The 22,262-nt window shown below is 40.1% G+C and overlaps 1 protein-coding gene and 1 long non-coding RNA gene across 3 annotated transcripts in view; one reads left to right on the plus strand and one right to left on the minus strand.

The window, feature by feature from the left end:
• The window catches only part of LOC126267267 (uncharacterized), a 459,263-nt gene that overhangs the window by 31,851 nt on the left and 405,150 nt on the right, over nucleotides 1-22,262 (minus strand). For both annotated transcript variants that reach the window (XM_049972334.1, XM_049972333.1), the window contains 4 exons: nucleotides 21,924-22,055; nucleotides 21,650-21,832; nucleotides 7,560-7,700; nucleotides 5,121-5,195 (listed from right to left, as the gene is read on the minus strand). In XM_049972334.1, coding sequence (XP_049828291.1) covers nucleotides 5,121-5,195; nucleotides 7,560-7,700; nucleotides 21,650-21,832; nucleotides 21,924-22,055 — 531 coding nt within the window. The remainder of the gene's footprint in view (nucleotides 1-5,120; nucleotides 5,196-7,559; nucleotides 7,701-21,649; nucleotides 21,833-21,923; nucleotides 22,056-22,262) is intronic.
• LOC126267268 (uncharacterized) overlaps nucleotides 1-22,262 on the plus strand; it is a 68,725-nt gene that overhangs the window by 28,466 nt on the left and 17,997 nt on the right. The window lies entirely within an intron of this gene.

Below are 22,262 nucleotides of genomic sequence, written 5' to 3' on the forward strand. Positions count from 1 at the left end.
ATTGTAGGCACTGTATTTTGTATATGTTCTTATGTTCTTAGTATGTTTATTCCTTGATCTATGAATTTTGATGTGATTTATATGTTCCATTTTTACTTTTTCTGTGCTTACTGTTGCTTCTGGTTATGGTAGTAATCACTATCCTGCTGTTCATGAAATATTCTGACATTCAGAAATGATTTTGCTGTTGGTTAAGCATTCCTGATCTTCTAACTGATGCACCAGCAGTGTCCACACTGCCAGTCCATTTGACTGGCTGAATAACTCAATCCTATGGTTCACACAAGTAGAAGCTAGCTTTCACTACACAGGAATTATGGCAGAATCGACAAAATTTGCCCTTGTTATGAGTCGACTTGACCACTGCTATGCCACATAAGTACAAGACATGATTACTGCACCACCTCAGGAGAATTCACAAGGAAGCCTTAAATCAGAAGTAATCCAGAGAGTCACAGCAACACATGAGGAGCAAATCTGGTGGATATTGACACAAGGAGATATATAGGTGACTGCAAGCCATCACAATAAACATGTCACCTGTGGAGCAAGGTGGAAAGTTACTGTTCTTGACAATCTACAACACACACTGTGCAGCAGACAATTGCTGCAGGCCAAAGTGGTTGTGGCATCACAAACAAAAATGTTGGATGTGGTGGCAGAGCTCACCGATCGAATTCAAGAGATCATCACACGCACCCATGTTAGTGCAGTGACAATTCTAGGAGGTAATATGACAGTGGCAGCAATAGTCACAGGCAGAGAGTTCAACTCATTGACAGTAAAAGTGGAGAAGTTATACATGCAGATTGATATGCTGCTGTTACAAGGTGGTGGTTGGAATGGTAGAGGATGTTATTGCCAGATATCCAGAAGCTGATCATAAACCAATGCTGCATTGTCTAACATGGAACAACCCAAGTGCTGATGCAATTGTAAGTTTGGTGAGCAGGCACAGAAATGTACAGCATCTTGTTTGTTCCCAAATGCCAGTGGTAGTCGGTCATAGGTGCACCCGGCTGCCTTATGAAGTCATGTCAGCTGTACGTCAGTGACAGAAATTTCAGCCATAAGTATCTAATAGACACCGGTTTGGACCTGAGCACCTCACATCATACTTCAGTACACTGCTACAACCACCATCTGCATTCTGTTTGTCTGCTGCTAATAACTCTTCAGTCTCCACATATGGGACTCAGCAGATTGAACTGAATTTGGCCCTACGCTGACTGTTGACCTGAGGTTTCACTGTCGCACATGTCATGGAAGCCATTTCATTAGCTGATCTATTGGCACATTACCATATCATACCAGGTGTTTCCAATTCTTAGCTGGACAACAGCATTACTGGGCTGACAGCTGCAGGATTCCACTGAGATACAATTCAGTTGTGTAACATGGAGTATGCTTCCCAACTAAGTCAATTTTGTGTGTTGACTAGACCTCCTGGTAGGATGGTAACTGGTTGTCTTGTGATGCACATACTCACAGAACCTTGCCAGCTGTGTGAACAGATCTGATTCAAACTATTGGCCATGGTCAGTGGTTATCCATAGTCCACTCTACACCATGTTCTAAAGAAAGGAGGAGCTTGGTGTCCATATGGTGATTATCATGCACTGAGTTCCAGAACAATGCCCTATCACTTCTCCATGCCACTGTTGTACAACTGAAATTACGCATTACATGGAGTGACAATTTTCAATGTTTAGGACTGTGCTAAGACTTATACACAGTTCCCTGTGTTGGAGGAATGCATTCTGAAGACAGCAATTATTACTCTGTGTGACTTTTTGATAGCAAACTCATGACTTTTGTGTTATGAAATTCAGCTCAAATCTGGGGGAAGTTTATCATCTCTGTCCTGCAAGTCCTGCCATTCTGCTTCACATATCTTCATAACATACTTGGTTAGCCAACCATCAAGCACCAACACCACTATCACCTCTAAGAAGTATTCAAATATTTGGAACATTATGGTGTGGTGTTGAACATGGCCAAATGCTCATTTGAACAACCTGAAGTTATGTTCTCATGCCACTGATATCAGCTGCAGGCTCTGTATTGTTGACAGGGAAGGTCAAAGCCTTTCTGCAAATGCCAAGACCAACTAAAATTAAACAGTTAAATTGGTTCCTAGAAATAGTAAACTTTTACTGCTGTAATCTATCACATGCAGCAGAACTGTAAGAACCACTCAGTGTGGCACTAAGCGGCCCACATGTTAAGGTAGTACCACAGTACAGTACAGAGGCCATGTGCAAGAGAGCTTTTTGTCTACATGGATTACAAGCCACTGACCTACACTTTCAAGCAAAACAGCAACAACTGCTCTCCTCAGCAGTATAATCATCTTGAGTACATAAGCCAATTTAATATGGACATCTAACAACACATTCCTGGGATTGGAAATGTGGTGGCCGTCTGTCCTTCCTGTGTCAACAATGCTGTGAAAACTATAGATTTTCTGGAACTAGACAAGACCTAACAGAAAGACCAAGAGCTCAAAACTTTCATCAATGACACCACTTCAGGACTGAAGTTAAAACTCGTTGACATTCCCCACAATAATGCCCCATTTTTGGTGATATTTCACAGAGAAAATCACATCCATTCCTATTGAACACATTTCAGTGCTCACAATCTGTGCCATCCTGAGCCTGTTCAACTTTTCAGCTACATTCACATTGTTTTGTGTGGCTTGGGATGGAGAAGCACGTGTCAGAGTTGTAAGGTGATCCATTATGTGCACACACCAGATGGCAGTTTCCCGGACACAACCTTGCATTTTGCACTTATTCACCTAGATGCCGTAGGCCCTCTTCCTCCTTCAGACAGTCAGGAGTATTTGCTCGTCATGATAAATCACTTTACACACTACCTATAAGCCATGGCAATGAAAAACATCACTGCAGAAACTTTAGCTTCAGCATTCATTTCAGTGTGGCTAGCAAGATTCGGCTGTCTACTACACATAACTACTGACTGCAACCAATAGTTTTGCAGGTACATGCACCACAAGACAACCAGCTATCATCATGCCAGCAATGGCATGATTGAGCATTGGCATCATTCACTGAAGGTGGTGTCTGCACTTCCTGTGGTTCTTAAGGGACTGTGAAACATTTATAAACCAGACATCAGCTCTTCAGCTGTGGAGCTGGTCTATGGTGAAACACTGCATCTCCCTGGATTTCCTCCATCAGTTACATGACCACATGGCACTGATACGGTCACTCAAGGCCACCATGCATGGTATGCCGACCACTTATATGAATCACGATGTGCTTGCATGTAACACTCTGGACGGACAGTGTCAAAACACCCTTACACCCCCATTACATTGGCCAATATTTTGCCTTAGGGAAAGGTATGCAGATGCTGGACATTGCTGTAAACGACAAGTCCACAACTGTGTCAATAAACTGTATGAAGCCTGCATACATTTTCTATGAGGGACCACCGACCACTGCTGCATCAAGACACAGCATCACAAAGAACGAACACTATAGTGTCCAATAGACTTGTAACTACACATGCACTTTCCAGTCTGTTTCTGAGATGATGCTCCACTTCCGTGAAGGTGACTGGTGTAGCATCTACTACACGAGTCGTGGTGTCAATCAACATCAGTGCTAACCAGTGACCAGTGACAATACATGTTTACAGTGGTGTAGTGTTGTGTGTGTGGTGACAAAGGAATTATAGCTGTCAAGCAGTTTCCGCATCACACTGTGTTTTGCATATGTTCTTACAATTTCTATGTATTTATTCCTTGACATGTGAATTTTGACATGAATTTGTTTAGTTCTTCTGTATTTACTGTCACTCCTGGTTGGGGTAGTAATGACTATCCTGCTATTCGTGAAGTACTCTTATGGTCAGGAATGATTTTGCTATTGGCTAAGCATTTGTGATAATCTACTCATCTGCATAATGATATGTTTTATGTGCTAGTAAATTCAGTAATTTGCCAATTAAGAATTTTAATCCAGTTCAGTTTTTAGTCTCAGACTAAATGAGTTACCTTAAAGGTCAATCTGCCCAAATTATGCTGAATCCGACGGTCGCATCTGGTCTAACGCCCTTTTTCTAGTTGAGGTGCATGCTCTCACACTCTTTCAGAATTGAGAGAGAGAGAGAGAGACGTGGTGGCGATTGGGGGTGGAGGGGGGGGGCGGTTGTTGGAATGTGAAGGAAAATGATTACAAATGAAAAGTAGCTTAAAAATGTCAGGTGATATCATGGGCAAAGGGCTGGTGGAGACTAAGACCAGTCTTGGGGATTGTGAGAACAGGAAGTGTGCTGAAGGAACAGTTCCCAGTTGTGTGGTGCTGAGAGGGTACAGGGGGGCAACAACGGGAGTGGGTGGGGGGGGGATGGGGGGGGGGGGGGATGGAAAAAATACATGGGTACTAAAGCAGCATTTAAAGTCATTGGTGGTGTGGTGTCTGTCATTTTCCATTTTCAGCAACTGGATAGTCATGTTTTCAGCTGGCCACAGTTTGGCAGTGGCCATTCATCAGGTATAGACAATTACTTAGTTATCATCCTCATACAGAATGGTACATAGTAATTGCAGTACAGCCGGTATAAAATGTGGTTCCATAGGCATAAAGGCATAACTTTCATAACACAGGAAATGCCTGTGACTGTACAGCAGTGGAAGGTGATGCATGGATGTATAGGCCAAGTGTTGCAAATATGTTGTTCATGGGGGAATAACTCACATGTTACAAGACTGGGAGCAGAACTATCATAGGAAGGGACTAGCACATCACATAGGTTAAGTGGATAACAGAATACCACTCTGACTGATGAAGGTGGCACATTGTGTAACATGCCTCTCATTTCAGGGCACAATATAAGAATTTAAAGCCCTAGTGAAGGATGAGGTATAGTTTTCCAAGGCGTTATTGCTATTGGGTGAAAAGAGGAAGACCACAGGATGAGTTGCTTGGAAAATACATTTTTGGCAATGCACTCTACAGGTAAGCTTCACTATTCATAGCCATAGATCCAAATTTGGGTTCTGGTCCAAGACACAGTTTTAATATGTTTGATAAGCCACAATATTATTATGAAATCTAGTAATGACTTAATTGAAAATGGTTCCATACCAAACTGATCTGCTTCACCATCAATCTGCTCCAGAGCTTCAAGAATTTCATCACATTCTGGGCAGTCCTCATCATCTGAAACCAAATTTTGGCAGAAATCACTAAGCAATAAATACCTTGCAAGAGTAATTGCAATTAATAATTAGAGTGAACATCCACCAATGAAAAAATGATGAAGCAATGGACAAGAGATAAATAAAACAATTTAAAGATTACTCAAGTGAAACCTAATTTTCGAAGGTTATGACCCAAAATCAAGACAGGTTAGAACATACAGGTACCACATGAATAGCAGTAGTTGTGAATTCAGGCAGACTGGGTCATAATGATAAATGTCAACCATCAGGCAAGGAGTGACTTCACTGCTCATAAGACATGTTTCAGTATTTTCCATCTCTAGATATCTACAAAAACTCAGACAGAAAAATATTTTATAAAACATAGTAATGAGTGGCTATAGCACTCCACTTTGATTGAAAATGCCTGGCACAAACTATAATATACCTATTAGGAGTGATTGCTGCACTTAGATACAGCATTTCCAGTTGTATATCAACGACACATACACAGATTACTGGCATACTTCTGCAGAATGTGGACCAAGAGGATATTTTGCCACCTGTAGCATTACAACAAGTATAATGGTGTATTTAAATAAAAGAGAAGTTTCAAAAAGCTGTGTAAATCTTAATGTTTTCCCGTATCTCCCTTTCTGACTTGGCATGGAGGAAGAAGAGGGGAGGAGGAAATGTGAAGAAATAGCTATCAAAAACATGTTTGTAATGAGTTAAATAAATAGTAATGCTTAAAAATTTAATGTATTGTTAACTGCAAGAAGTGTAAGTAGTAACTTCAGGTGGAAGACTGAAAATTATTGGGTCAAGAAAACTTGGAAAGAAGTTTAATATATTTATAATTTTGGCAATAATGTTGATAATTTCTAAGTATCACACATAAAACTATCTGGATCCCTCAGAAATCAAAGACACAGTTTTGAGTAATACACGCCCAGTTAAGTGCAGAACTATGCTATTGATAAAAGAGCTTTTCTACAATTAAAATTGGATAATGAAACTGTTTCATCCTTAGTTTATAAGGGAAAGCACCAATGTGGCAATCGAACATCTCAATTCCAAAGATTGAGCAAAAGCCACTTAAATTTTTAGCACCACAAGAAAAAATAAAGTCAGGAATTTGCAGTTTGTGAAGTTCCTCTTATTCTGGACAGCATTTTATTTTCTTAAGTTTACATTTTATTGGGGTGCCCTTAAGTGGCATTAAAGAACACAGCAGTAGCAAGTGAGAAGCTGTTTCCCACACAGGCATCGCTAACAGAGGGACCATATGGTGCAATAGTAAATCATTGGAGAGAGGAGATGTAAGCAAACCATGAAAAAGAATCTTTCCTGGGGACCTATATATACGGAAACCACATACATTCAGGTGTAAAACTGAGACTTTTCTTTAATAAGTATTAGCTATTCGAGTATATCTTTGGCATACTGAATGCTAGGAGGTGCTTAATTGTCATTAAAGCTTTGACACTACAATACCACTATGCAGTAAACCTGTTAAATCTGAAAATAAAATAAAGTTATTCAATTACTGATCACATATAGCAGCTATGAAGTTGTACAAAGTACACATGAGATTTCTGATGCATGTCAGTCTCGCCATTTGGTGATAGGGTGTAATCTGAAGCTTCTCTTGGTAATAATCATTTCAACAATGCTCCCAATTTTTAGTAACTTCTGTGCTGAATTGATACTACTACTTAACAGTAAATTATTTTGTAAAGTTTCCTAATAAATGCACCGGTATGGCATCTCAGGCCTTATTTCAAATAGATTAGCTACCCTCATTCCCAGTTTATATATGCAGGTTGCCTGCTTGCATCTTCCAGCACACCTAATGTGCTATAAGAACTGCTTTAGAGTACAACATCAGTTAGTGATCTAAGGAGAACAGGGAGGAAGAAATCCTAAGAGCTGACTCATTAAGATAATCCAACAAAGGGTTAACTTCCTCTGTATATGTACAGCAGGTTTTCATCTATTTATCATAATTATACTGTTAGCTAATTCTGGAGATTCTACTCTCCTACCATTAATACTTCTAACGTTGGCAGCAGCACCTGTACCATTTACTTCTGCATGCTACCCTACTTTCAGTGATAGCCACAAGGAGCCATAAGGTTCTATCTTGCTATCTCACTTTTGTTCTTATTATCTGTCTCTTTTATCTCCCTACCTCTCCTTATTCCTCACTAATACCTCACCTGCTCCCTTTTTGCCTTAAAATTTTTGTTTGCATTTTTTAATAACAAGAAACAGAGAGAATGTAAAACATTATTTTTCATAATTATTCAAGCAATTGTTGTTAATAAATAGTTTCTTCTTCGTTAGATTCAGCATTAAATATATTATAGTGTTAGCTTACAGAAGAATACAGCCAGAAGATGAGATTCTTCCAGTAATCGTTCTAGCATGCGAACATTAACAGCTTCAATTTCATCAGCTAGTTCTCGGTTGTCATCATCTATCAGCCACTCGAGGACTGACTCTTCATTCTGCAGATCACCTGAAATGAAAATTTCATTTAACAAACTTTCAGAATGAGTTGCAACAATGAATTTGCTCAATTCTGGACCATACAAATTCAGATTTCACATTAATGGTTTTATTAATGATAATAATAAGAAATATCAACAATGTATGAAAACATAGATTCCTACTTACTATAAAGAAGACATGTTAAGCTGGAGACAGGCACAATTAAAAGACACAAAGCTTTTGGTCACAGCCTACATCAGCAAAAGAGAAATACTTACCACTCATACACACAATCAAGCACACCTCATGAGCACAACTGCCAACTCTGGCATCTCAGGACAGAATGAAACTATTACATGGGATGCAAACAGCAACCTGGAGGGGGCGGGAAGGGGAAGGGATAATTGTGTAGGGGTGGAGAGAGAGACACGAATACTGTCTGGTGGAGTGTGCAGGGACTAGAATGTCAACAGGAACACCATCATAAGGTTGTGGGGCAGGGAGGTGGAGAAAAAAGGAGTGAAAAAGGAGAGGAGTGGGGAAAGACGGATGGGTGCACTGACAGAGGGTGGCAAACATAGAGGGTGGGAGACAAGAATGGAGAGGAGATGACACACCAGAGGGGGGAAGCTGCTGGGTGGTTGGTGTTACCATTGGTTGAGTCTGGGAAAATTATGAGAACTGAGAATGTGTTGTAAGGATAACTCCAATCTGCGCAGTTCAGGAAAGCTGGTAGTAGATAGGATGACCAGATGGATTGGGTAGTGAAGCAGGCATTGAAATCAAACATGTTATGTTCAGCTGCCTGTTGTGCCATTAGGCAGTCTACTTTGCTCTTGGCCACAGTTTGGCAGTGGCTGTTCATCCTGGTGGACAGCTGGATGGCAGTCGTACCAACATAAAAATTTTTGCAATGAGTGCAGCAGAGCTGGTAAATGACATACCTGCTTTTGCAGGTGGTCCAGCCCCTGATGGGTAGGATAAATCTGTAACAAGACTGGAATAGGAAGTGCTGGGTGGAGGAATTGGGGAGATCTTGCACCTGAGTCTTCCACAGGGAAATGATTCTTGTGGCAAGGGGTTGGGATTGGAGTGGCATAGGGATTGACTAGGATGTTGTGAAGGTTGGGTGGGCGATGGAACACTACTTTAGGAAGAGTGGGAAGTATGAGGCGTGTTTTTTAAGTAAGGTCCGTTTTGTTGTAGACACTAGTAGATTGCTTGCATACCGCAACGAGCATGCGCGTCGCGTACCGGCATGCCTCGGGAACAACTGCACTCAGTTTCAGCTCTGTAGCTAACCTGTACAGTTCTGTTCAGTGCTTTCAAAATGTTTAAGACTATCAACTTGCCCGCCACATGTGAGGTTTGCTCAGTGATATGGTTTTTGTCAGCAAGGAACCTGTCTGCTGCAGAAATTCATCAACAGATTTGCAAAGTGTGCAGTGGTACTGTTATGAGTGAAAACAAAGTGCGTAAGTGGGTAGGAGAATTCAAAGATGGCCGTGACAACATCCATGATGAGGACCACTCTGGTCACCCTTCTTTGATTACAGATTATTTGGTGGCTTAAGTTGAAGTGAGGATTCGTGAGAACAGGCACTTCACAATAACAGGTCTCTCAAATGAATTTCCTCATGTGTTGAGATCAGTCCTTTACAACATTGTTTCTGAACACATAAAGTTTAGGAAACTGTGCTCCTGTTGGGTCCAACACTCCTAGCAGAGGGCCACAAAAATCAAATAGTTGAGTGTGCGATGGAGTTCTTGACTCATTATCATGAAGAAGGTGATGGCTTCTTGAGTCAGATCGTAACTGAAGATGAAACATGGGTTTCGCATATCACACCCAATTCAAAGCAACAGAGCATGGAATGGAGACACACACACTCTCTTCTGTAAAGATTACGACCAAATAGACTCTGTCCCAGCACAAAATCATGGTGTTGGTGTTTTGGGATAGGCATGGTGTTTTGTTGGTCGACTTCATTCAATGAGGAACCACTATCAATGCAGAAGCATACTGCCAAACCCTGAGAAAGCTATGCAGAGCGATTTAAAACAAAAGAAGTGGCATGCTGACAAAGACAATTGTCCTTCTCCATGGCAATGCAAGACCTCACACCACAAGTCAGACCCATGATTTATTGGACAGATTTGGCTGGGAAGTTTTAGACCACCCACCCTACAGTCCTGATCTTGCGCCGAGCAATTACCATCTGTTCCTCCACCTCAAATGACACTTCAGTGGCAACTGTTACAATGATGACAATGATGTGAAAATGGCAGTGAACTCTTGGTTATTGGACCAGGCAGCAAGTTTTTATGAAGAGGGTATTTTAAAATTGGTTGAGAGATATGATACATGTTCGAACAAACTTGGCAACCATGTCAAAAAATAGAGTGAAGTATGTACTTTCTGAAAATAAATTTACTTTTTTGAAATAACCTTTCACTGTATACTTATGTTCAAATGGACATTACTTAAAAAACATGCCTTGTATCTCGGGTAGGATGTCTCTCATTTAGATGATCAAAGCTCTGGCAAAGCATGTGGTTCAGTTGTTACAGTCCAGGGTGGTACTGGGTGATGAAAGGGACACACCTTTGTGGCTGGTTCTTGGGGTGGTGGGAGCATTGAGGCACAAGGGGAAATGGCATGGGAGACCAGTTTTCAGACTAGGTCTGGGGCATAGTGCCTGTCTGTGAAGGTCTTGGTGAGACTTTCAGCATGTTGAGCAAGGGAGTTCTTGTCACTGCAGATACACAATGCCTGGATGGCCAGGCAGTATGGGATGGAATTTATGGTGTAAAAGGGATGACAGGTGTTGAAATACATTTACTGTTATAGGTGATGGCTTTAATGTGGACAGAGATGAAGATGGAACGATCAGAGTGGAGGAAATCAATGTCCAAGGAAGTGGCATATGTAGTTGAGGAAGACTAGATGAAGGCAATGGGAGGGAAAGTGTTGACGCTGTGAAGGAATGAGGATATGGTGTCTTGGTCCTGAGTCCATATCATGAGGATATCACCAACCAGTCTGAACTACACCAGGGATTTGGGGTTTTAGGAGGCTAGGAAAGTTTACACTGGATGGCCCATAAACAGGATGGCAAAGGAAGGTGCCACAGATTTCTTTGTATACCTTCTCTTCAAGAGAGAAGTAGTTGTGCATTAGATAAAGTTAGTAAGGTGTGTGAGGAAAGAGGTGGTGGCTTTGGAGTCTGAAGGACATTGAGAAAGGTAGTGTTCAGTATCAGTCAGACTACGGGCATGATGAATATTGGTGGGACGAGTGGAGAGTCGGTAAAGGAAGTGGCTGGTGTTTTTGACATGGAACTCTAGATTAAGGCTGATGGGTGGAGGTGTTGGTCTATCATGGCTGAAAATCCTGAGGGAGCACAACAACCAGCCACAATGGGGCATCCGGGGTTGTTGGGCTTGTGGATTTTGGGGAGCAGGTAGAAGGTGGGTATGCAGGGTGTCGTGTCATAGGAGTGAGGAGGGAAAGTGAATTCAGGGCAGTGATTCTTAGAAGGACCTAAGGCTGTAAGCAGGGATTGGAGGTTGTTTTGGACTTCTTGGATGGGATCACTCTGGCAGAATTTGTAGGTGGAGGAGTCAGATAATTGGTGGAGACTTTCTGCCAGGTAGTACTATGATTCATAACAACAGCCTTTTCTGTGGATAGGATGATTAGGTTAGGATTTGTTTTTGAGGTTGTGTATGACTACTCTCTCTTCTACTAAATGAAGGTACCTTGGGAAGGATGGTGAGCTTAAACTGGAAGTAACAAATTCTTAGAAGCTGAACAGTTGGTGGATAGGTAGGAGGGGGGGGGGGGGGGAGGGGGGGGGGAAGGGGGGGGATCGCAGTTAGATGGTGGTAAGAACTGGAAGAGACAGGGTTCAATATTGGAAGTAGGGTGGTTTTGGTTGGAGGGACGGGCAGAAGAGAAGTGATTCCACTGCAGGGATCAGGAGAAGGAGGGTAGGTCTTTGACAAGTCCAGATGGTTAAATTTAGGTGTAGGGCTAAAGGTGAGAGCAGACACCTTTGGAGAGGACTGATACTTCTGTCAAGCTGACAGTCTTTGGTGGAAAGGTTAACAACAGTGTTGCGGGAATGTTTTGGCTCTGGATTAGGTAGAGCCGGTGGGGAGTTTTCAGGAATGTGGCATGTTGAAAAGGTCAGCTAGGCAGGCTTAAGGTGCTATTTGGGGTGGAGAAGGAAGAACACTGTGGGTATGGCATGGGTTGGGTCTAGAATACTGCTGCAGGTGCTGGAGAACTAGGTATTCAATTTCAGACATGTGATGTATGCAGTAGGGATTGAAAAGTTTTAGTATCTGTGGAGGGAGAAGAGGCAGTTGGTGTATCTGTGTCATGGGGATATGTTATTGCAGTCCTAAGTTTTGTGAGGACCAGGGATTGGTGGAATCTGAGTAGGTGTAGGTCATTCTGAAGGAGAGTGGGGTCCAGAAAAAGGAATCATTATGAATAAACAAGGGGGGGGGGGGATTCCATGGTTTAGGCAGCATTTGAGAAATAGGATGAGGGACTGGGTTTCAGCCCGAAAAAGGGATACTTTTCTGAACCGGTGAGAAAGATGGAGAAGGGTCCATAGTGGCAGGAAATGGGAATGATGCAGAAATGGGCACAATAGGTGTCGATTGTTGTGGGAGGAGCAGGAGAAGCAAAAAAATGCATAAAAACGTGTAAAAAACATGTAAAGACACATTAAGATGCTGGATATATAAAAATTAGCAGAAATACATAAAAATACACAAAAATTTGTGAAACCACATAAAAATATGCACAAATACATTAAAAACATACAGAAACATGGGAGAAAAGAACAATGATGTATGGGAGTGTGAGTGTGTTGCAATAAAGGCAGAGTGGGGGCGGTGGATGGTTTAGGCTGCAGATCAAAAGTTCATGTGGCATGGGTAGGTATGGATAATAAAACATTAATGTATGCCAGGGTGAGAGATGAAGTCGGATGAACAGAAATAATATAATTATAACTATCGGAGGAAAGAATCTGGGGTATCAGATACTGCATCAACAATCAGTGAGGTCATGAAGTCTGTGTTGTGAGCAGACGATCATTGATACAGTGTGGCTCAGTAGTAGATGCATTTGGGAAGGCAGAGAATAATGGACATTGAGAAGAGCAATGCTATAGAGAAGAGTAACAAAGGAAAACACCACACCATTGTAGGATGGAAGAAAGGCCGTTCCGCAAAATCAAACACAGGAACTCCAGGTAGGAATATCAGCAATGTAGGAAAAGATAATTGCTACTTACTGTAAAGAAAACAAGCTGCAGACAGGCACAATTAAAAGACAATTGCATAAAGCTTTCAGCCATAGCCTTCAACAGCAAAAGAGAAATGCACCCCATTCATACACACAAGCAAGCACACCTCATACACACATGACTGCCAACTCCAACATCTCGGGTGGGAAAGCAACTATCACGTGGTATGCAGTCTGGAGGGAGCAGGGAAGGGGACCAGGTAGCAGTGTATGGGTGGGAAGAGATTGCTGCTTGCATCCCACATGACAGCTGCTTTCCAGTCCAAGATGCAGGAGCTGGTGGCCACGTGTACACGAGACGTGCTTGCTTGTGTATATGAATGATGTATGGTTCTCTTTTGCTGATGAAGGCTGCAGCCGAAAGCTTTATGTAAGTGTCTTTTAATTGTGCCTGTCTGCAGATTTTCCCCCCCATGAACCATGGACCTTGCCGTTGGTGGGGAGGCTTGCGTGCCTCAGCGATACAGATGGCCGTACCGTAGGTGCAATCACAATGGAGGGGTATCTATTGAGAGGCCAGACAAACTTGTGGTTCCTGAAGAGGGGCAGCAGCCTTTTCAGTAGTTGCAGGGGCAACAGTATGGATGATTGACTGATCTGGCCTTGCAACATTAACCAAAACGGCCTTGCTGTGCTGGTACTGCGAACGGCTGAAAGCAAGGGGAAACTACGGCCGTAATTTTTCCCGAGGTCATGCAGCTTTACTGTATGATTAAATGATGATGACGTCCTCTTGGGTAAAATATTCCGGAGGTAAAATAGTCCCCCATTCGGATCTCCGGGCGGGGACTACTCAGGAGGACGTTGTTATCAGGAGTAAGAAAACTGGCGTTCTACGGATCGGAGCGTGGAATGTCAGATCCCTGAATCGGGCAGGTAGGTTAGAAAATTTAAAAAGGGAAATGGATAGGTTAAAGTTAGATATAGTGGGAATTAGTGAAGTTCGGTGGCAGGAGGAACAAGACTTCTGGTCAGGTGACTACAGGGGTATAAACACAAAATCAAATAGGGGTAATGCACGAGTAGGTTTAATAATGAATAAAAAAAATAGGAGTGCGGGTAAGCTACTACAAACAGCATAGTGAACGCATTATTGTGGCCAAGATAGACACAAAGCCAATGCCTACTACAGTAGTACAGGTTTATATGCCAACTAGCTCTGCAGATGATGAAGAAATTGATGAAATGTATGATGAGATAAAAGAAATTATTCAGGTAGTGAAGGGAGACGAAAATTTAATAGTCATGGGTGACTGGAACTCATCAGTAGGAAAAGGGAGAGAAGGAAACATAGTAGGTGATTATGGATTGGGGCTAAGAAATGAAAGAGGAAGCCGTCTGGCAGAATTTTGCACAGAGCATAACTTAATCATAGCTAACACTTGGTTCAAGAATCATAAAAGAAGGTTGTATACATGGAAGAATCCTGGAGATACTAAAAGGTATCAGAGAGATTATATAATGGTAAGACAGAGATTTAGGAATCAGGTTTTAAATTGTAGGACATTTCCAGGGGCATATGTGGACTCTGACCACAATCTATTGGTTATGACCTGTAGGTTAAAACTGAAGAAACTGCAAAAAAGTGGGAATTTAAGGACATGGGATCTGAATAAGCTGAAAGAACCAGAGGTTGTACAGAGTTTCAAGGAGAGCATAAGGGAACAATTGACAGCAATGGGGGAAAGAAACACAGTAGAAGAAGAATGGGTAGCTCTGAGGGATGAAGTATTGAAGGCAGCAGAGGATAAAGTAGGTAAAAAGACGAGGGCTGCTAGAAATCCTTGGGTAACAGAAGAAATATTGAATTTAATTGATGAAAGGAGAAAATATAAAAATGCAGTAAATGAAGCAGGCAAAAAGGAATACAAACGTCTCAAAAATGAGATCGACAGGAAGTGCAAAATGGCTAAGCAGGGATGGCTAGAGGGCAAATGTAAGGATGTAGAGGCTTATCTCACTAGGGGTAAGATAGATACTGCCTACAGGAAAATTAAAGAGACCTTTGGAGAGAAGAGAACCACGTGTATGAATATCAAGAGCTCAGATGGCAACCCAGTTCTAAGCAAAGAAGGGAAGGCAGAAAGGTGGAAGGAGTATATAGAAGGTTTATACAAGGGCGGTGTACTTGAGGACAATATTATGGAAATGGAAGAGGATGTAGATGAAGACAAAATGGGAGGTAAGATACTGCGTGAAGAGTTTGACAGAGCACTGAAAGACCTGAGTCGAAACAAGGCGCCCGGAGTAGACAACATTCCATTAGAACTACTGACGGCCTTGGGAGAGCCAGTCCTGACAAAACTCTACCAGCTGGTGAGCAAGATGTATGAGACTGGTGAAACACCCTCAGACTTCAAGAAGAATATAATAATTCCAATCCCAAAGAAAGCAGGTGCTGACAGATGTGAAAATTACCGAACTATCAGTTTAATAAGTCACAGCTGCAAAATACTAACACGAATTCTTTACAGACGAATGGAAAAACTGGTAGATGCGGACCTCGGGGAGGATCAGTTTGGATTCCATAGAAATGTTGGAACACGTGAGGCAATACTGACCTTACGACTTATCTTAGAAGAAAGATTAAGAAAAGGCAAACCTACGATTCTACCATTTGTAGACTTAGAGAAAGCTTTTGACAATGTTGACTGGAATACTCTTTTTCAAATTCTAAGGCAGGGGTAAAATACAGGGAGTGAAAGGCTATTTACAATTTGTACAGAAACCAGATGGTGGTCATAAGAGTCGAGGGGCATGAAAGGGAAGCAGTGGTTGGGAAAGGAGTGAGACAGGGCTGTAGCCTCTCCCCGATGTTATTCAATCTGTATATTGAGCAAGCAGTAAAGGAAACAAAAGAAAAATTTGGAGTAAGTATTACAATTCATGGAGAAGAAGTAAAAACTTTGAGGTTCGCTGATGACATTGTAATTCTGTCAGAGACGGCAAAGGACTTGGAAGAGCAGTTGAACGGAATGGACAGTGTCTTGAAAAGAGGATATAAGATGAACATCAACAAAAGCAAAATGAGGATAATGGAATGTAGTCAAATTAAATCGGGTGACGCTGAGGGAATTAGATTAGGAAATGAGACACTTAAAATAGTAAAGGAGTTTTGCTATTTGTGGAGCAAAATAACTAATGATGGTCTAAGTAGGGAGGATATAAAATGTAGACTGGCAATGGCAAGGAAAGCGCTTCTGAAGAAGTGAATTTTGTTAACATCGAGTATGGATTTAAGTGTCAGGAGTCGTTTGTGAGAGTATTTATATGGAGTGTAGCCATGTATGGAAGTGAAACAAGGACGATAACTAGTTTGGACAAGAAGAGAATAGAAGCTTTCGAAATGTGGTGCTACAGAAGAATGCTGAAGATTAGATGGGTAGATCACGTAAGTAATGAGGAGGTATTGAATAGGATTGAGGCATCAAGGGATCACAAATTTAGCATTGGAGGGCAGCGTGGAGGGTAAAAATCGTAGACGGAGACCAAGAGATGAATACACTAAGCAGATTCAGAAGGATGTAGGTTGCAGTAGGTATTGGGAGATGAAGAAGCTTGCACAGGACAGAGTAGCATGGAGAGCTGCATCAAACCAGACTCAGGACTGAAGACAACAACAACAACAACAATGTCTGCTGATTAACATGTCATCGTTGCGGTAAGTAGCACTCTATCTTTCCTACATTGTTGATATTTCTACCTCGAGTTTCCATTGTTTGGTAAGAAGAAGAAAGTAATTTAGAAAATAAAATGTAAGTGAGGTGAGCATGCATATCAGACAAGGGGGGGAATTACTAATGATTATGGTACTGCAGACCAGACCAGAAGCTAACCAGTCACACTCTGTATAGCATATTATGGGACAGAGCCGATTATCATTCTCATTTGGGTCAGGAAAGTTGACTAACATTGATTAATGCCCATTGGGTATCCATGAGCAGTTTCCTGCTGGGTGAGAACACCTTTCTGACAAAGGAATAGTTATGGAATAGGCTTGATCACATTACATTCTTGATGTAACCTGCAATAATTAATGTTTCCTCAACTGACACCTGAGGTATAAAGTCAGGATAAGCAACCAACAAGTGATGCCATTTGCCACTCCCTGATACAAGACCGTTGATGCTGCTGTTCGCACACATTCATTCACTAATGGTCATAATTGAAACCAAAGCAGAATCTGCTGTCATTAGTACCCACAACTTGGTACTATTCATCCCTTCACTTTTTTCTTTAGTTGTCTCACTGGAGGCAGTCTACATGATGATCAATGGTGGACAGAAGTCAAGTGACAGTCTTGTCCAAAGCCCAGCTTCCACCTAACAATTGCTGTCAGTCCTACTTGTCACTCTTTGCTTTTGTGCTGTCTTCCACACAGACACCTATTACTACCAACCTAATGTTGTAATCCAGGCATGTATCTCTGTGTGTATGTTGCTGCCATCTACAATCAAGGAGATGAGCATGTGCACCTACTGTAGACTACAAGCACAAAAATTATACACAGCATATGTCCAGCAATTCTTAGAAAAGACTTGGTTCTTGCAAGCCATCAGCACAATCTAGATGAAATTCAGCTGACCACATGACTTGTCACAGTGGAAAACTAGTACCTTATCTTCCCAAAATGGGGGAGAGTATGTGGATCAAGTCTGAAGAATTTTGAAAAAATATGAACTTATGCCACCAAATGACCAACACCAGAACAGTGCAAAAAAAACTATTTAAATCAGTTTCTTCACATACTGTATGATCCTTACCCTTCAAAAGTAGGCAATCACTAATGTTTTGTGGTAAAGCAACAGAACAGTGAAATATTTGTGTAATATATGTTTGATGTTAGAACAGAATGCAGGAAACACATGCAAAATATGATGTCGGTACATCTCAAACAGTAGTCGTTCACAAGTATATGGATACCATGTAGAGGTGTAAATAAAGAACAAGCACAGCAGATTTCAACTGAAAGGTATAGCATTCACAAATATGTACCATTGCCATTATAACACCTGTTGTATTTCATGGATGTATTTTTCTACTTTAGTAGAAAAATAGAATGTTACACAACCCACTAATTTGAAGGTTTTAGAGATTGTAAACATCATAAAGTAATGAAAAGTATCTTCACATCAGAAGAATGAGACTGATAGGGAGAATACCTTATTATAAAACACTGAAAGACTTGAAGTGTGGAGTAGTATAACTTGCACTACATCAAAATTTTGCTACATATTTTGGATACAAATCCAAGAAGGGTAATATATTAAGCCTGATACATGCAGTAAGGTACATCAATTAATACCATGTTAGAAGAATCCAGGAACCTTATGTGTCACCAAACATGAGTATTTACAGGATGTACACGAAATATCATGGAAAAAATTGATTTTTGAGCAAAAATACAATAAAATGCAAAACTTCTGAGGTAACTAGTGTGAATGGGGCTTCAGTTATAAGCTAAGGGCTGTAACTGGTTTTGACAAATACACATTCCACCCATAAAAGATGGAAACAATGTAAAACAAGAGTGCAAAATTTATATGTGTGACACACCAGTTTACTTGCAAAATTGTGACTACATCTTTGAATGAAAATATAACACCACTGTATGTTCTGTCAAAATGAATATACAAGTTGTAAGCAAATCATAAACATATCAGGAAGAGAATAGAGTGGCATGTGGATGTCTGTCGGTTAATAACTGCAATTTTCAACATGTGTCAGTGTGTGATGGGCTCAGTGTAACACACTGACGGAAGACTATATCTCTGTTTCTGCCTTTCAGTCACATTTAACAGACACAATTACAATATGCAGATATGTTTCAATCATTTTTCAGTTTTATTATGTGCTCATTATATTATGCCTACAACATTACCCTAGCTCCTGTGATAGCTTACTTATTACATATCACTATTTTTCTGATTGTAAAGTATATTTGCAGTATGTTTGGGACTACTAAGATTATTTTAATGCCAGTTTTCATGTATGCAGTGCTGTAGGTGCACTGCTCATTCCAGCTCTTCCTAAAAATTTGGTTCACAAAATTGTCTCTATCATACTGTGCATGTATAAAATATTTATCCTACTTTCACTTTATTCAGATAGTATAGCATACTTTTACTGCTGTATTTACCATAGATATCTTATTTCCTTGACACTGAAAATTTTAAATCTTTACATTCTGCTTATTAGAATGTTACTTTCCTTAATTTTTCTTTTAGTGGGCTCCCCCTGAACAGTCTACACACACATATACAGAAAGGAAATAATTTTATATATGCCAGAACTATAAAACAAACAATTTCTGTTTTATTGCAGGTTTCCATTATCTGTTTAGTGTCAATATTAATTATCATTGCATTCAGTGGAATGTCCAAGTCAATGGACTCGTGGATGCTATCCACTAACCCTCTTATGAGAATGATCTCATTAAATTGAGGGAGAACCCTGAACTCATGTCATTTGACCACAGGTACCTTCCTCCCTATTAGTACAGACTGTAATTTGTAAAATTATTGTTACAATAAATAGAAAACAAACAGTGTATGAGGCATACATCCTTGTGCAGTTACAATATAATCACTGTAGTTTGATCAGTAACAAGTTTACAAAGTTTCAATAGTGCAGACTACCAACAGGGAATTTCAATTCAGATTTCGGAAAATGATGTGATTTGGCCCAACTTATTTCTGAATATGTGAGTTCTTGCTTTATATCTCCTGTAAGCTTGCTAAAACACTTTTGTCCAAGATATACACTCACAACTGCAATTATATGTGACAGGAAAACATGTACAAATATGCTAACACAAGGCAAAATTGAAGATTAATAACTGGTACTGATGTCAAAACAAATAACTTCTCATCAATTATTCCATGTAGCATAGCATTCAGGCTATCACAGTTTGCATGATGGCCATAGTCTTTTCAGACAATAATTCTGTGTATGTGGCAAACCTTTGTCCATTCTTTTCCCCCTTATCTTTGGACCCTATTATCTCTTTCAGTCTGTATCACCCTCATTCTCTTGTATCTTGAAGTGTGCATCTTCGTGCATCTCTGCATCACCCTTCCTTTGTATTTTCCTGTTTCCTCTTTGCTTCTCTCTTCTTCCTCTTTCATGCATTCATTCACCATGTTCCACAGTTACCATAAAAAAGGGGACGCTTCAGGGATTTAGAACGATTCATGTTATATATTACCATAAGACAAAGTAACATCTGTATACTGTATTAACAATAAACTGCCACTAGAGTGCTTAATGCAACTCACGCTTGTGCCATATATATGTAGCTATGTAAATTAATAATGAAACTGCTAACATTATATTTACATGATTGCAATGGCATTTTTCATAGATAATATTTTTTACGTCAATAATATGTACTGATCTCTAATTATTGTATACTACCAACCTGCCCCAGCTTCATATGGGTAGCAATAAGTACCTAGAGCCAGACGACTTATCTGGCACAGCATGAATACATTATATACACAAACCTTCCTTGTGAAACAGTCTGTCTATTAGCAAAACCCCTACAGTATTTATTTTACATTCAGACAGAAAAATAGCTAATCACTGTTCAGCCAATTTGCTCAAATTATTTATAAATTATACACACAAACCTTCCTTATACATTAGTCTATCTACTACAGAAACCATATAAAAATCAATACAGAAGATCCTGCAATTACCCTTCACATACTGACAGATAAACATGGTGGGGGACTTTAATTTAGTAGTATTTTACTCATCATACAGCTTGATAACAAAAACTGTTACTTGTCAATATTATGAAGGGGGTAGATTTCTACTTGCCATATAGTGGAGATACTGAGTCACAGATAGGTGCAACAGAACAGACTGCTATACAAGTAAGCTTGTGGCCAAAAGGCCTTCTTCGGGATCAGACAGCACACACCCATTTTCTACTCCAGAAGAAGGCCTTTTGAACAAACTCTTACTTATTTAGCAGTGTTTATGTTGTGCCTATCTGCAAACCACCGTCCCTACAATATAGTGAGTAGCAATCTATCCTTTTCATAATATCGTCACTCTTCCATCTTGGGTTTTTCAACATTATTACTTGCCTGGTAGTTAACAAAACTTTTCAATGTCTAGATATTCAGATAATTTGTACAAAAGAGTGGCTAATAAGGTATGTTTTTAATTTTCTTTTGAACTGTTAGGAATTCCATATTTCTTGCTTTATGTCAGGTGCGAGCTTGATGAATATCTTACTGCCGGAGTACATAACTTGATTCCGAACCGTGAACAAGGAGGCAAAGTATATTTTCTCTTCTTTTTTTGTCTCTTCTTTCAACTTTTATATTTCTCTCCTCTTTAGTAGTCTGTTTTTCATACTGGCTTTAGCTCTGTTATGATATGCAGGTAGTTTTCAAATGAGTTACAAAAGGGAAATACACACAGCTAATTACTAATGTCACAGAGAGCTCATAAGCAGTTGCTATGCTATCATCAGTGGATGGATGTAGATGTAGTATGATGTTGGTCAGGATGCTAAACATGCATGAGAATGAAAAAACAATAAAACCAAGGCAAAGAAAAGAAAAAAGGAAAAGAGAAATATAAGTTTTCCATACAAGTATGACTTATCATGCATTTAAACTATTTTGAAGACATACCTTCAAAAAGTAAAGGGTTTCCATTTCTGAAATACACCAGTGCTGGAAAAGTTTTTATTGAATATCTCTTGGCTAGTTGTGGATCTAGAATTTTGACCATATGTATGCCAAAGACATCACATTCATCATCTATGTGTTCCAGGCCCTCTATTATCTCATCACAGATGTGACAGTTTGCCTTATCTTCAAATAGAAAACAGTTGATTAATTTAGTAATATTTTAATATAGCAATAACTTTTTAAAGTGTGTCTTTAATTGGATGTGGAAACTCACAAAAATAAACTGCTAAATACTGAGTTTTTTCAACCATTTCTTCCAGCATCACTCTAGTTATAAGTTCAATACGATCTTCAGTCTTCTGCGTAATAAGCCACTGAAGAACTTCTTCTTCCTCTGCTAAATCACCTGAAATATTTCGTTATTATAACATTTTGCAGGATCAAAAACAACAGTTGCTGAAACAGAATGTTTATTACAGTGGATAAATATTCCAAAATTTCGAGATTTCTATCTGCTGCACATACATCTTTTTATCTGTATACAGTTGTCCCACCAGTCTGTAACTTTTTACTATTATCAAGGTAACATCAGTTATTTGAGATAATATGGGTT

This window comes from Schistocerca gregaria, chromosome 4 (genome assembly GCF_023897955.1).
Source record: "Schistocerca gregaria isolate iqSchGreg1 chromosome 4, iqSchGreg1.2, whole genome shotgun sequence".
Lineage (NCBI taxonomy): Eukaryota > Metazoa > Arthropoda > Insecta > Orthoptera > Acrididae > Schistocerca > Schistocerca gregaria.